The 11,403-nt window shown below is 56.3% G+C and overlaps 1 protein-coding gene across 1 annotated transcript in view; it reads right to left on the minus strand.

Annotated features, from left to right (window-relative positions):
* The window catches only part of EHD1 (EH-domain containing 1), a 20,689-nt gene extending 9,351 nt beyond the window's left edge, over window positions 1-11,338 (minus strand). The window contains 2 exon segments of the mRNA XM_010838014.1: window positions 7,148-7,245; window positions 10,769-11,338. Of these exon segments, the coding sequence (XP_010836316.1) occupies window positions 7,148-7,245; window positions 10,769-11,172 (502 nt within the window). The 5' untranslated portion in view covers window positions 11,173-11,338.
* Between the last annotated feature and the right edge of the window lie 65 nt (window positions 11,339-11,403).

Raw genomic sequence — 11,403 nt, forward strand, 5'->3', positions numbered from 1 at the left:
GAGGTCAGCTTTGGCGGCAGGATCGGGCCTAACACACGGCAACCCCAGCAGAAGCAGGAAGGCGCCCAGTGAGGAGGACACCACGCTCCACACACAGGTGTGGACACCGTGCTGCAGCCTCGTGCATCTCAGGAGGACGGTCACGGGGGTGCTGACACCCACAAAGGACACAGAACACACAGCCAAAGGTTTGAGCTGGAAAGAAAGGGCTGAGCCTGCAGTGTGAGTAAACGCCATGCTGATAAGAGACAAGCTTGGCTCAGGAAGTTCTGGGACCTTGAAGACATTATGAAATGATGAAACAAGCTGGTCACGGGGGATGATTCCACCGGTATGAAGTGCCTCGAGTCAAACTCACAGAAAGAGGAATGGTGGGGGCCAGGGGCTGGAGATGGGGAGGGGAGCTGTACTTTAATGAAGACAGAGTTTCCCCTTGGGAAGAGGAAGAAACTTATGGAGGAGAAAGATGGTGGTGGTATTTGTACAACAATGGGAACGTACTTAAAGCCACTGACCTGTGCATTTAAAATATGGTTGAAATGGTAAACCATATGCTATGCATGTTTCAGACTTCCTGTAGCTCAGACAGTAAAGAATGTGCCTGCAGTGCGGGAGATCAGGGTCTGATCCCTGGGTCAGGAAGATCCCCTGGAGAAGGGAATGGCAACCCACTCCAGTACTCTTGCCTGGAGAATTCCATGGACAGACCATCGGGTGGCAGAGTCAGACACGACTGAGTGACTGACACTTTCATGCATATTTTACATGGGTCATATAGACAGGAGGCCCCAGCCTGCCCCTCTGGCCTTGGCCCCGTCCCCAGCGAGCCTCCTGCAGGTCCCAGCTGCTCCAGGGGTTCTGCCCCTGTGGTGCTGCCTCCCTCCTGATGGGGTCTGCCTTCCAGTCAAGAGTCTCGCTCCCCACCCTCTAGCACAGAGAAGAGGGAAGAGTTGGGATTCAGCCTCGCCCCAGCCCAGCATCCTCCAAACACAGGTAGTTCCAGTAGCTGGGGGGCGGAAGCTGCTTCAGCTATTCCAGAAGTTTCTAGAACGCAAACAATAGAGGGTTTGTCTCCAGTCGATTTTTGTTTCCTGCCATTCAAGCTGCGTGGGCCTCGGCGTTTCTTGCCACAGCTCCCATCACACATGCTTAACCCGCGCTGGGGCCCGGAGGAAGGGGTGCAGGAGGACACGAGAGATTAAAGAGCAAAGAGTACACACCGTGAGGACTTGTTCAGAGTTCCCTGGGGCTACAGATCCTAAGGGAAGGGCACAGAGGCTGGGAGAACGGGTCCAAGAAAAGAAACTGAGAAACCGGGACTTCCCTGGTCCAGTGGTTAAGACTCGGCACTCCCACTGTGGGGGCAGCGGTTTGATCCCTGGTCATGGTACTAAGATCCCACGTGCCTTGAGAACTGAGAAATTAAAATCAGCACTCTGCGCGAACATTTACAGCAGCTTTATTCAAAACTGCTCCAAACCAGAAACCCAGATGCCCTTCAACAGGGAAGACAGATGACAAGTTACAGTACATCCATAGCCCAGGATGCAGTAGCTACAAAAAGGAATGAACTACAGGCTCTCAAAGACGGATGAGCCTCAAAAGCACACGCTAAGTCCAAGAATACAGACACTAAAGGCTTCGTTCTGTATGATTCTGTCTATGACTTTCTGGAAAGGCACGACCTTGGGGCAAAGATCAGTGGTTGCCTGATGCGGGATGTGGATGAGGGACTACAAAGGCATGCGGGGAACTTCCTGGGGGCGATGGAAACTCTGTGTCTTGGTCATGGCAGCAGTGGCTATACAACTGCTGCCTTGGCTGAACTTTTATCCTGTGTAACAGACCTCAATAAATCCGGCCTAGAAATAAGCAATAAAGAACGGAGGAGGGGGGCAGGGGGTGGGGAGAGGGTGGATGGACTCTGGAATCAGGCCTGGACCTTCTACTCTCTGAGCTTCCGTTTTTTCACCTGCAACCTGAAGGTGGCAAGTTTTGCTGAGACTGTGAGTGAGTGAGTGCCTGACCCGTCCTAAGCGCTCCGTAAATGTTTGCAATCTCTTACTCACAGGATTTGTATTTTGGGCCCAAGAAGCTCAAATTCCAACGGCTGTGTGGGCAACGACTTCTAATGTGTGAAGAATGCCTCGTACCCCAAATATAAACTGAGTGTTTGCAGGCAGCTGCCCGGGAACAGGTGGGGCTCCAGCATGGGCTGGTCCCACTCCCCCACGGGCAGAGCGGCCAAAAGCTGGACAGAGGCGGGGGGCGGGGGTGGGGGGGTAGTGAGAGGAAGGCCCTGAGGAGGTAGCTGTGCTGAAGCCAGGCCGCCAGAGGAGGTCCTGGAGTCTGAAGGGAAATCCCTGCTGAGTCAGTGCTTCCCCTCCTCCAGCCTCCTAGGGATGTTCTTCAGAGAAAGGCCTTCCTCATCACAGTCTGGGAATCCCTGGGTTTTTCACTGTATTTTTATTCCGCTGACATTTGTGGAACACTGAATTGGGCAGCGGGCACTAGGGCAAAAGCTTAACACTTGCAAATTCCTGTGACCGCTGACGAGAACCCGGAGGCTGGTGCTGCTCTCCCTGCTCTAGCAACACGGCTCCCGGGGGCGCAGCACCTGCTTAGGGCCCCAGCAGGGATGCAGTACTCGGCCTCTCACGAGGCTTCAAGACAGGCTCATGGAGCCGTTCTACGGGCAACAGAAAACCTGGTGAGCTTTCGGGGCCAGGGCCTCTCAGGAGAGGGCAGCAGGAAAGGCCACCTGTGGTCAGGGGGCGGGGCAGGCGAGGGATGGCTCCTGAGCTTAGATAGAGCCTGGGATCCAGGGACAGTTAGCAGGGAGCAAGTGAGAACCCAGCCTTAGCCAGGGCTCCCAGGTCCCATCCATGGACAGCTGGGGGTGGGGGCGGATTTCTAGCTGGAGGCAGAGAATAGGGAGCGAAAAAAAAATCTCAGCATTGCTGTTCAAAGCCCTGAGCCTCAGGCCCATTTCTGGACTTGGAATCTGGTCTCAGGCGGGGAGAGAAACAGGGTAGACCCTGCGCATTCCGGGGAGCTGAGCCCGGCACAGCAGGGCCCAGGGCTTGTCAGAGCCATGCTCTCAGAGCTCCTCAGCCCAGAGTGCCGGCCTCCCGCACACTGAAGCCTCTGCTGGGTTCGAATCCCAGTGCCAGCACGTGCTGGCCCATGTTCTCTTAGGCTGCTTAATGGTGCTAAGCCTCCGTTTCCTCATCTGAAGAGCAGCGACTTCCTGAGAGGCAGCTGCTGCAGCCGGCGAGTGGTGCTGGTTCCTAGCACAGAGGTCAAGCAGAAAGCAGACACTGGCCGGCCGAACTCCATGCCCTAATGCAACTCAAAACGACTGGTCCCTGCTGACTCGACTCCCACGGACAGGGGAGGGGCGGCGGGGGAGGCACGGCTCAGCTCCCAGCCTCGCCATGACAGTGGCAGGGCCACCCTGGCCGGCCCCTGCTTCCACCGAGCGCCTCCCTCTGCTGCCCAAGGAGGACCGGCGTGGGAAGACCCGCTCCTGCCCAGGCCCTGCCTGACTGTGCGGGCAGCCAGCAGCCTGGGAGCCCCGGGCACCAGCCCCGCGGGCCCCATGTGCCCTCTGGAATGCCTTGTATCAGTCACAGGTGCAGCACCCGAGAATGAATGCTGGCCTCGCAGGTCACCTTTGTCCACTGACATGAGAGCACTTTATCTTGAGGCACTCAGGAGATTAGCACAAGGGGGTGGGGGGCAGCCCAAGACCCCCAGAGGCCCCTACTCTTCCCTGCAGGACTTCTCAAGCGTCTCCTGCAGGGCCTGGGCTGGGTCCTGACCGCTTTGGGCCTGCTCGGGCCCCACCTCTTATCTCCCCACCCAGTACTTCCTGCACACACTAGGCACCGTTCAGAAAGGGGAAAAGTCAGGAGGGGCCAGGCCAACAGGGTGGGAACTGGAGGTAAATGCAATAAGTGACGCCAACTGTAGCCTCCAGAAGGCTGCTCGACTTCCAGGGAATGAGGTCAGCAGACCACAGAAACGCCTGCCGCCTGCCCGGGACCCACGTGTGCTGTGGACCCGATCTTTCTGAGAGGGAAACACCTGCTTTCCACCCTGTCGGCACTGGGAGCAAGGGGTGGCCACCGGGGAGCCTGGAACGCACTGCCCTTCGCTAACTTCCTCTGCCGGGGGACATGGACCTTTGCGGTGACAGATGAATGGGGTCTCCAAGGAGAAGCCAACCACTGTCATGTCCACCTGGAGGACACCACCCCGGAGGCCACACCCAGCACATCCAAGAGGTCCAGTCTGATGGCCTTTCTCCACTGATAAAACGCTGACCCCAAACGTAACCCGCAGTAAATCCCAACTTGGTAACTTTTAGTGCGCGCTAACTTGCTTCAGTCGTGTCTGACTTCATGCGACCCCATGGACTATAGCCCCGCAGCCTCCTCTGTCCATGGGAGTATCCAGGCAAGAACACTGGAGTCGGTTGCCACGCCCTCCTCCAGGGGATCTTCCTGACCCAAGGATCGAACCCATGTCTCTTAAGTCTCCTGCATTGGCAGGTGGGTTCTTTACCACTAGTGTCACGTGGGAAGCCCACAACTTTTAGTAGAATACTTTAAGACCGCTAGAGTTATGGAGGGAAAGAAACAGTGGATAAAATCAGCTGGATCCCTCACAGGAGAACAGCCCTCCTTCAATCAAAGTGATGCACTTATCTGTAAGCCAACCTCCTCCTTCCTGCCCATGATGGGGAAATACAGCAGTCTCCTGCTAGCGTCTTCCTCCAAGTATCTGCCATGTGCATGGATACCAGGTGGGCTGGGGAGGCCTGGTCCCCAGTGACACGCAAGCCGCCGGACTGCAGAGCACGCTGAGGCCCCGCTCAGTGCCTGTCCTGCAGCCAGCAAGTCCGGACACCACTGCCCACCTTCCTACGGATGGGGTGAAGAAGCAGAGGGAAGGGGAGCAGGGGAGGGAAACACCCCCTGCAGGCAGCGCCAGGGCACCCTGTGCAGCTCCACAGACACCCGGGGGACTTCCTTGGTGGTCCAGTGGCTAAGGCTCTGCGCTCCTAACGCAGCGGCCCGGGTTTGATCCCTGCTCAGGGAACTAGAGCTCACATGCCGCAAGAAGACCTCGCATGCCCCAGCGAAGACTGAAGAGCCTGCGTACTGCAACTGGGGATCCGGCATGGCCAAACAAATAAATATTGGAAAAAAACGAGAGAGAGGCAGATACGCCCAACTCCTCAGTCAGCTGAGCTCTGAGGCCCCTGCCTGAAGTTTCAAAAACTGCCCAGCAGGGGAATTTCACAGCACTGGTGGAAAACTTTCTGAGTTCCCTTTTAGGAGACAACAGGGGCCACAAGAACCCCAAATGCTTTTCCTTAAATACCTTAACTTCCAGCTCTGAAGGTTATAAGAGGTGGCGCTTGGGGAGGATGTGTGTGTGCATGCCAAGTCACTTTAGTCATGTCCAACTTTGAGCCACCCTATGGACTGTAGCCACCAGCCTCCTCTGTCCATGGGATTCTCCAGGCCAGAATACTGAAGTGGGTTGTCATGCCCTCCTCCAGGGGATCTTCTCGACCCAGGGATCAAACCTGTGTCTCTTGCGGCTACCTGCACTACAGGAGGATTCTTTACTGTAGAGGCACTGGGGAAGCCCTTTTTATGAGCTATTATTACCCCTTATCCAAAGATGCATTCACATCAACTGACCAATCTGACCTGACAGCCCCCAGTCAGGAGACCCCCTCCCTGCCTACTCCCCCAGGCCATTAAAGACAGAACTCTACAGAGTCTCAAAGAAAGTTCCCCCAGGGTAGCTCAGTCCTGAAAGGAGATGGAGAAGAAATTCCCTTTTGTGGGTCTCTCTCTTTAAGAGTAACTTAATCAGATACTCAAGGCTTGTTTTGGCAAATGACAACAGCCTTGTTTATCGGGCATTTCGTACAACCAGGCTGGAGCAACAACAGCAGTAAGAAAGAAAGAACTGGCCCTGGCCACTTTCAAAGAGGCCCCCAAATCTGCTCTTTTGAACCTCTAGATGTGTGACTATCATCAGGGGTGGAAAACCTAAAAGTTTAGACCAGATGGAGAGATAAGAGCAGTTTCAGCATGTTCTGATGCAATCCCATATCGACAGGGGCCCACAAGCCAGGAAAAAAGAGCAGCAGCAGGCTTTCTCAGCACTGAAAACAGGGCCCCCACCCCCTCACAGACACACTGCCTCCCAAATCTCAGGCTGCTGGCTTCTGCTGTGAAGCTCACTAATGCCAGGCGGCCTGCTGGGGAAGGGGGAGAGACAGGAGAGGTCTGCGAGTTAATGATAAACAAATCTGGCCACTTGTCCTCAACCCCCTCTGAGGCTGATTCTGTTTCACTTTTACATTTGCAGCTGCAGGCTCTGCTCCGAGCTGGCCCCCATGCTCCTCCCAGAAAGCATTCAAACCCGGAGGCTCCCCTCCCTTCCACAGAAAAAGGCAGCAGCAGAAATATAACCCAGGTCAGGCACATCCTGAACCAGATGTTTAGAAAAGCTTGGCGAAGTTGAGACAGGAGTTTAGACAACTAAAATGGGCCTGGTACACTAATATTCAGCATGCAAACCTTACCACCACGCACGGCACCCAGGGAGGCTGCTGATGAACAGTATTTAAGCAAATTTAAACATGTTTCCACAGCCCAAAATGTTTAACAGATCCCTGCCAGCTTCTCCTTTTGGCTCGCTCTTTCAAGTCAAACTGTTCTCTCACAGTCCTGCTGGACTCGCTAGGAATTTATCCACCTCTGGGAGGCAAAGCTTTCAAACTAAGGTGGACGAGCCCCAGGGGAACCAGAGGCTCGTTGAGAGCAGCAATGCTGACCAGGGTACCTGGACCTCACAGCCAGCCAGGATCCTGCCCTCCTTTCCAGAAGGCCCCAGAGGCTGGGAAACTTGAAAACCACATACAGTTGGCTGTCGTCTTACCCTGACAACGCCTATAACCTCAGCAGAGGGAGCCGCCATGAAGATAGCAAGGCTGATGGGAAAAGCGTTCTCACTCAGGCTGGGAGAGCCTTGGGCAGCCTCTGGGCTGTGTCCCTGGCATCAGATGGAAGTTGTCTGATGACACCGGGCGCCCCAGGCTGTGCCAGAGCTTGCTTACCTCTGCTGATGCGCTGCTTCTCTCCAGACAGGATCCCCGGCGTGTCAATGATGCTTATGCTGTCCAGGACCGGGTTGGGCAGCTGGGCGCACATGAACCTGCACGAGAGCAAGAGCCCGGAAGAGCGCGGTCAAGATTCGGTATCGCTGCTCCGGGTGAAACAGCAGTGATTTCTGTACTCCCCTCATCTCTGCCTCTGGCTTCCCTTTCAGAAGCAAGGAACCTAAAGGAGGTTTCTCTAATGTCTTAAGTTTCCAGGGGTGGGAACCCCTGACGGTTCAGTGTGGAGGATGCTGCACTTCCACTGCAGGAGGCACAGGTTCAACCCCTGGTAGGGGAACTAAGATCCTGCATACCGTGTGGCCAGAAAAAAAGTTTCCGGGATGGCCAGCAGATTGCTTGTATTAACTGGGAATCCAACCAGCAGGCTCCAACTGACCCACATCAGCACTTCCCTCACTGAGCTCTTCCCCCCACAGTTCGAGAGTTCAACTTCCAAGTTGCTGATGTGTTAGCGAAAACTGCACACACAAGCTTCAGTCACCATTCAAACCCAGAAGGAAGGCAAAGAGTGACAACTGGGACCTTGGAATTGCATATTAAGATTTTCAGCCACCTGGCTAAACTTCCACACGCCGAGAGAGATGGTCCTTTCCTATACCTGCTGGGGCCAGCCCTCCCTTCCACCCAGCTGCTTGGGTGAAAGGACTGCGGTGGGCAGCCAGCGACAGCCAGGGGACCACACAGGCTGGTGGATGGTGGGGCAGGGAAGCACAGACACCAAATTCTCTGAAAGTCGAAGCAGATCAGGGAAGAATGAAGCCAGAGAGTTGCGGGCGAGGGCTCAGCTCTGTGTACCTGAGTTCCCACCGAGCTCAGAACAGCCCAGAACTGTCCCATCTGATACCAGAGATTCTTGACTGGACACAGAGAAGTCCTCTAAACACTTCTCTAGACAAGGTACTGTGAGCAAAGAAAATACTGGCCCATTGTCTAGGAATCTGAGGAGATTAGCTTCTCCCTGAGGCCCCATCCCAAGGGACCGCAGCCCACAGGCCAGGGGCGGCTGGCCGGGGGCAAGAGGTGCTGCCTGCAGGTACAACCGAGCAGAAGCAGCTGACTCTCAGGATGAAGAAAGCCTGGGCCTCACCCTCACCGTGCCAGCAGCAGGGCACATATGCTGTGAATAAACGCTCGACCTGGTGCTCCTGCCAGGAAAGGAGTCAGCGGAGAGAAAACCAAAACGGGAGGATTTTCAGCTGGCTCTGAGAAGCAACACACGTAAAACGGCCTTGTCAAGAGCCTAGCCAGTAAGTTGACATCTGTACGGATCAGGTGCGCTGCAAAGCCCGGGGAGTGAGGCCAAAAACACGAAAGGGAGCGGGCAGTGTAGACGTGTCTCATCCCATTTTCTCACCAACAAGGACGTGCTGATTTCATCTCGAGCTACAAGTACCAGTTACAAGTACCCGGGCTGCACCCTGGCTCTGATTTGAGTCTTAGAGCAGCCACTCAGGGGGAAGAGGCCGGAAAGTCAAGTCCATGACTCAATGAGTCTCTTTAAGGGTGCGGGAGAGGCTGTGTCAGCCAGTGAAGAGCCCCCTTTGTGTGCCCCGGCTGGCCGGCGGCGCTGGTGTACTACGCGGGCTGACACGGCTCGGGCCTCGGCTCCAGCGCAAACCCACATCCCCACCCGCGGCTGACGAGCCCCTTCCGGTGAGGTCGCTAGTGTTCTGGGACCCTCTGGCGATGAAGCGGTGGCAGAAGGAGATAAAAGCGTGGCTCTGGGGTCCTGCGGCACCAGCACAGACAGTCAGGGTGCCTCTCTTCGACCCGCATTCCTGAACCGCTGGTTTTTTGTTTTTTTTTTTCAACGAGAAGCAGCAGGAGGAGGTAACTGGCTGCACAAAGGCAGACAATCGGCCCTGCAAGGGCGCTGCATTAACTTGCTCGGTGGTGAACTCGTCAACGGCTGGGCTCCCTGAGCAGCAGTTTCCTGAACGAGATGATGTCTAAGATCCCTTCCAGCTCCGAAACTTTAGGTCTCCAAATTCAGAAAAGAGGTCATACATCCACTTCTCCTTACAAAAAAGGTCTGCTCTCACAATCAACAGTGGACACCTAAGGCCAGCAGAAGGAGATACAACTCCTTTCTTCTAACCTCCTACATTTCTCTGGGACAGCAGACCTAAGAGTGCTCGGAATTCCCAGCCTGGCAGGGAAACCTTCCACAAGACTGTATGGCGCCCACCAGGTGACAGTCAGCCAGCTGCCCATCTTTAGGTACAGGTCTCAGACCCCAGTATCTCTCCGAGGCGGGCTGCTGGCCAGGAGGACCCTGCCTCTTCAGGAGTCTCACTCCGAGGGCTTTACTCTACTCTGGCCCTGACTCACCAACACCATAAGCCATGAAACAGGAAGGCAGATTTAAATGCCCCGAAGAGGCAAAAAGACAACAGAAGCCCGCCTGTCTTCTCGGTTAAAAGGTCAGCTCTGCACACGGAGGTTGGCCTGGCCACTGGCTGGGATCGAGGTCGAGCTGATCTACCCTGTGGGGCTGGACAGTGTCTGGAAAGGAATGTGATCACACAGGGCGGGGACCTTCTGGAAGGCAAGAGTCAGGGATTCCTTCTGAGGCCCCTCCCCAGAAGAGACTTTGAAAGGCATGTAGTCACTCCTCTAATGGAGTTTGGCAGAGAAGACAGATTCGTGAAGTCCTTTGGTATGTCCCCTGGGAGCGTAGGCGGTGGGGGATTTTAGAATACCCATTGAGCCGGGACCTTGAGTTCTTTTAGAGAAAAATGAACCAGGCTGTAGCGCTCCTGAGAAGGAGGCTGATGTATTTCATTCATAGGGTCCTGAGGTCAGACCTCTACAGGGTTACTCTCATTTACCCATTTAACTGGGAAACGGAGGCCCAAGTAGGTTAGAGAACATCCTAGGGAGTTTACTGGGGCTGCAATCTCATTCCAGGGCTCCAGGGGCCACGGCCTGGCAGCACAGACCCTTACCCCAGAAACCTTTAAAGCAGCACAGGCCCTTCAGAGCTGCCCCTGGAAGAAGTGCTGGTGCTCCCCTCTGTCTGCTGCCTCTGCAGGCCGCCCCAAACTCAGCAGGCCACAGCAGATCTCCCCGGTCCCTCCTCCACAAACCACCGGTCTCCAGGGAGGCACACCACACCAGCAAAGTGAATGGCTAAAAGTTTCACTGTATTTTTCCAGGACACTTAAGAAACAGACCCTTGAAGGGAGGGGGTGAGGGGGTTGGTCTGAATGAATTAGGTGCGCCCAGCCTTAGGGAAGGAGGTGGAAACCAAGACTACCTGAGGGATGTGAGGAGTCTGGGATCTGCCAGGGTTGGGGGTTGGGAGTTAAACCGATAACCTGGGAAATTCGGAGGAGGGGTGCGGGGGAGACAGAGCCGCGGGAGCCGGCGACACCTACTCGCAGACCCCCTTGGTAAGGGTTTTCTTTGGAAAGTGGCAGGGGACCCAGTTCCGGGGTGTGGTCGCTGAGGGGTCTCACGGGGGCTCCGGACAAAGAACAGCGGGGGCAGTGGTCACTGGACAGTCGGGACCCCGGCGCCTCCCTCCCCCCCAACCCCGCGTCGAGGGGTAGCTACCTGTTGAGGAAGGCGTTGCCGAAGGCGTTGAGCTTGCGGAAGGGCCGCCGCGGGTAGACGACGAGCGCGTTGCCCGGCACCACGCCCTCGGTGGGGCCGTGCATGACCGCGATGAAAGAGTCGGTGGTGGGCTCGGGCCCGATGCGCATCCCCGGGAAGTCCTGCTCAATCAGGTGCCGGATGAAGGTGGTCTTGCCCGTGCTGTACTGGCCCACGAGGAGCACCATGGGCTTGTTGTCGAAGTCGGCGTCCTCCAGCGCGGGAGAGTGGAACTCGTGGAAGCGGTAGTGCTCCTCCAGGGGCAGCAGCTTCTGCGCGTACAGCTGCCACAGCCCCTAGGACACCGTCTGGAAGAGCTCCGGCTCCTTCTTGCGGCGGGCATCCTTGCTGACCCAGCTGAACATGCTGCTGGACACCGGGCTGGCTGCTGCAGGGCAAAGGGGCGGCTGAGAGCCGAGCGAGGACGCGGAGCCGAGGCTGGGCTGGGCCGGCCGGCTAAGGGGGCGGTGGGGCAGGGGGGCGGGGAGCGGCCCGCACTGCGCAGGCGTACGGCACGGCCGGCCGAGTGCCCTTCTGCACAGTGGAACGCGCGCCTAGCCGTGCGCTCTTTATAAGGCCCGGCCGCGCGACGCCGC

This window comes from Bison bison, unplaced genomic scaffold (genome assembly GCF_000754665.1).
Source record: "Bison bison bison isolate TAMUID 2011002044 unplaced genomic scaffold, Bison_UMD1.0 scf7180017864089, whole genome shotgun sequence".
Classification (NCBI taxonomy): Eukaryota; Metazoa; Chordata; class Mammalia; order Artiodactyla; family Bovidae; genus Bison; species Bison bison.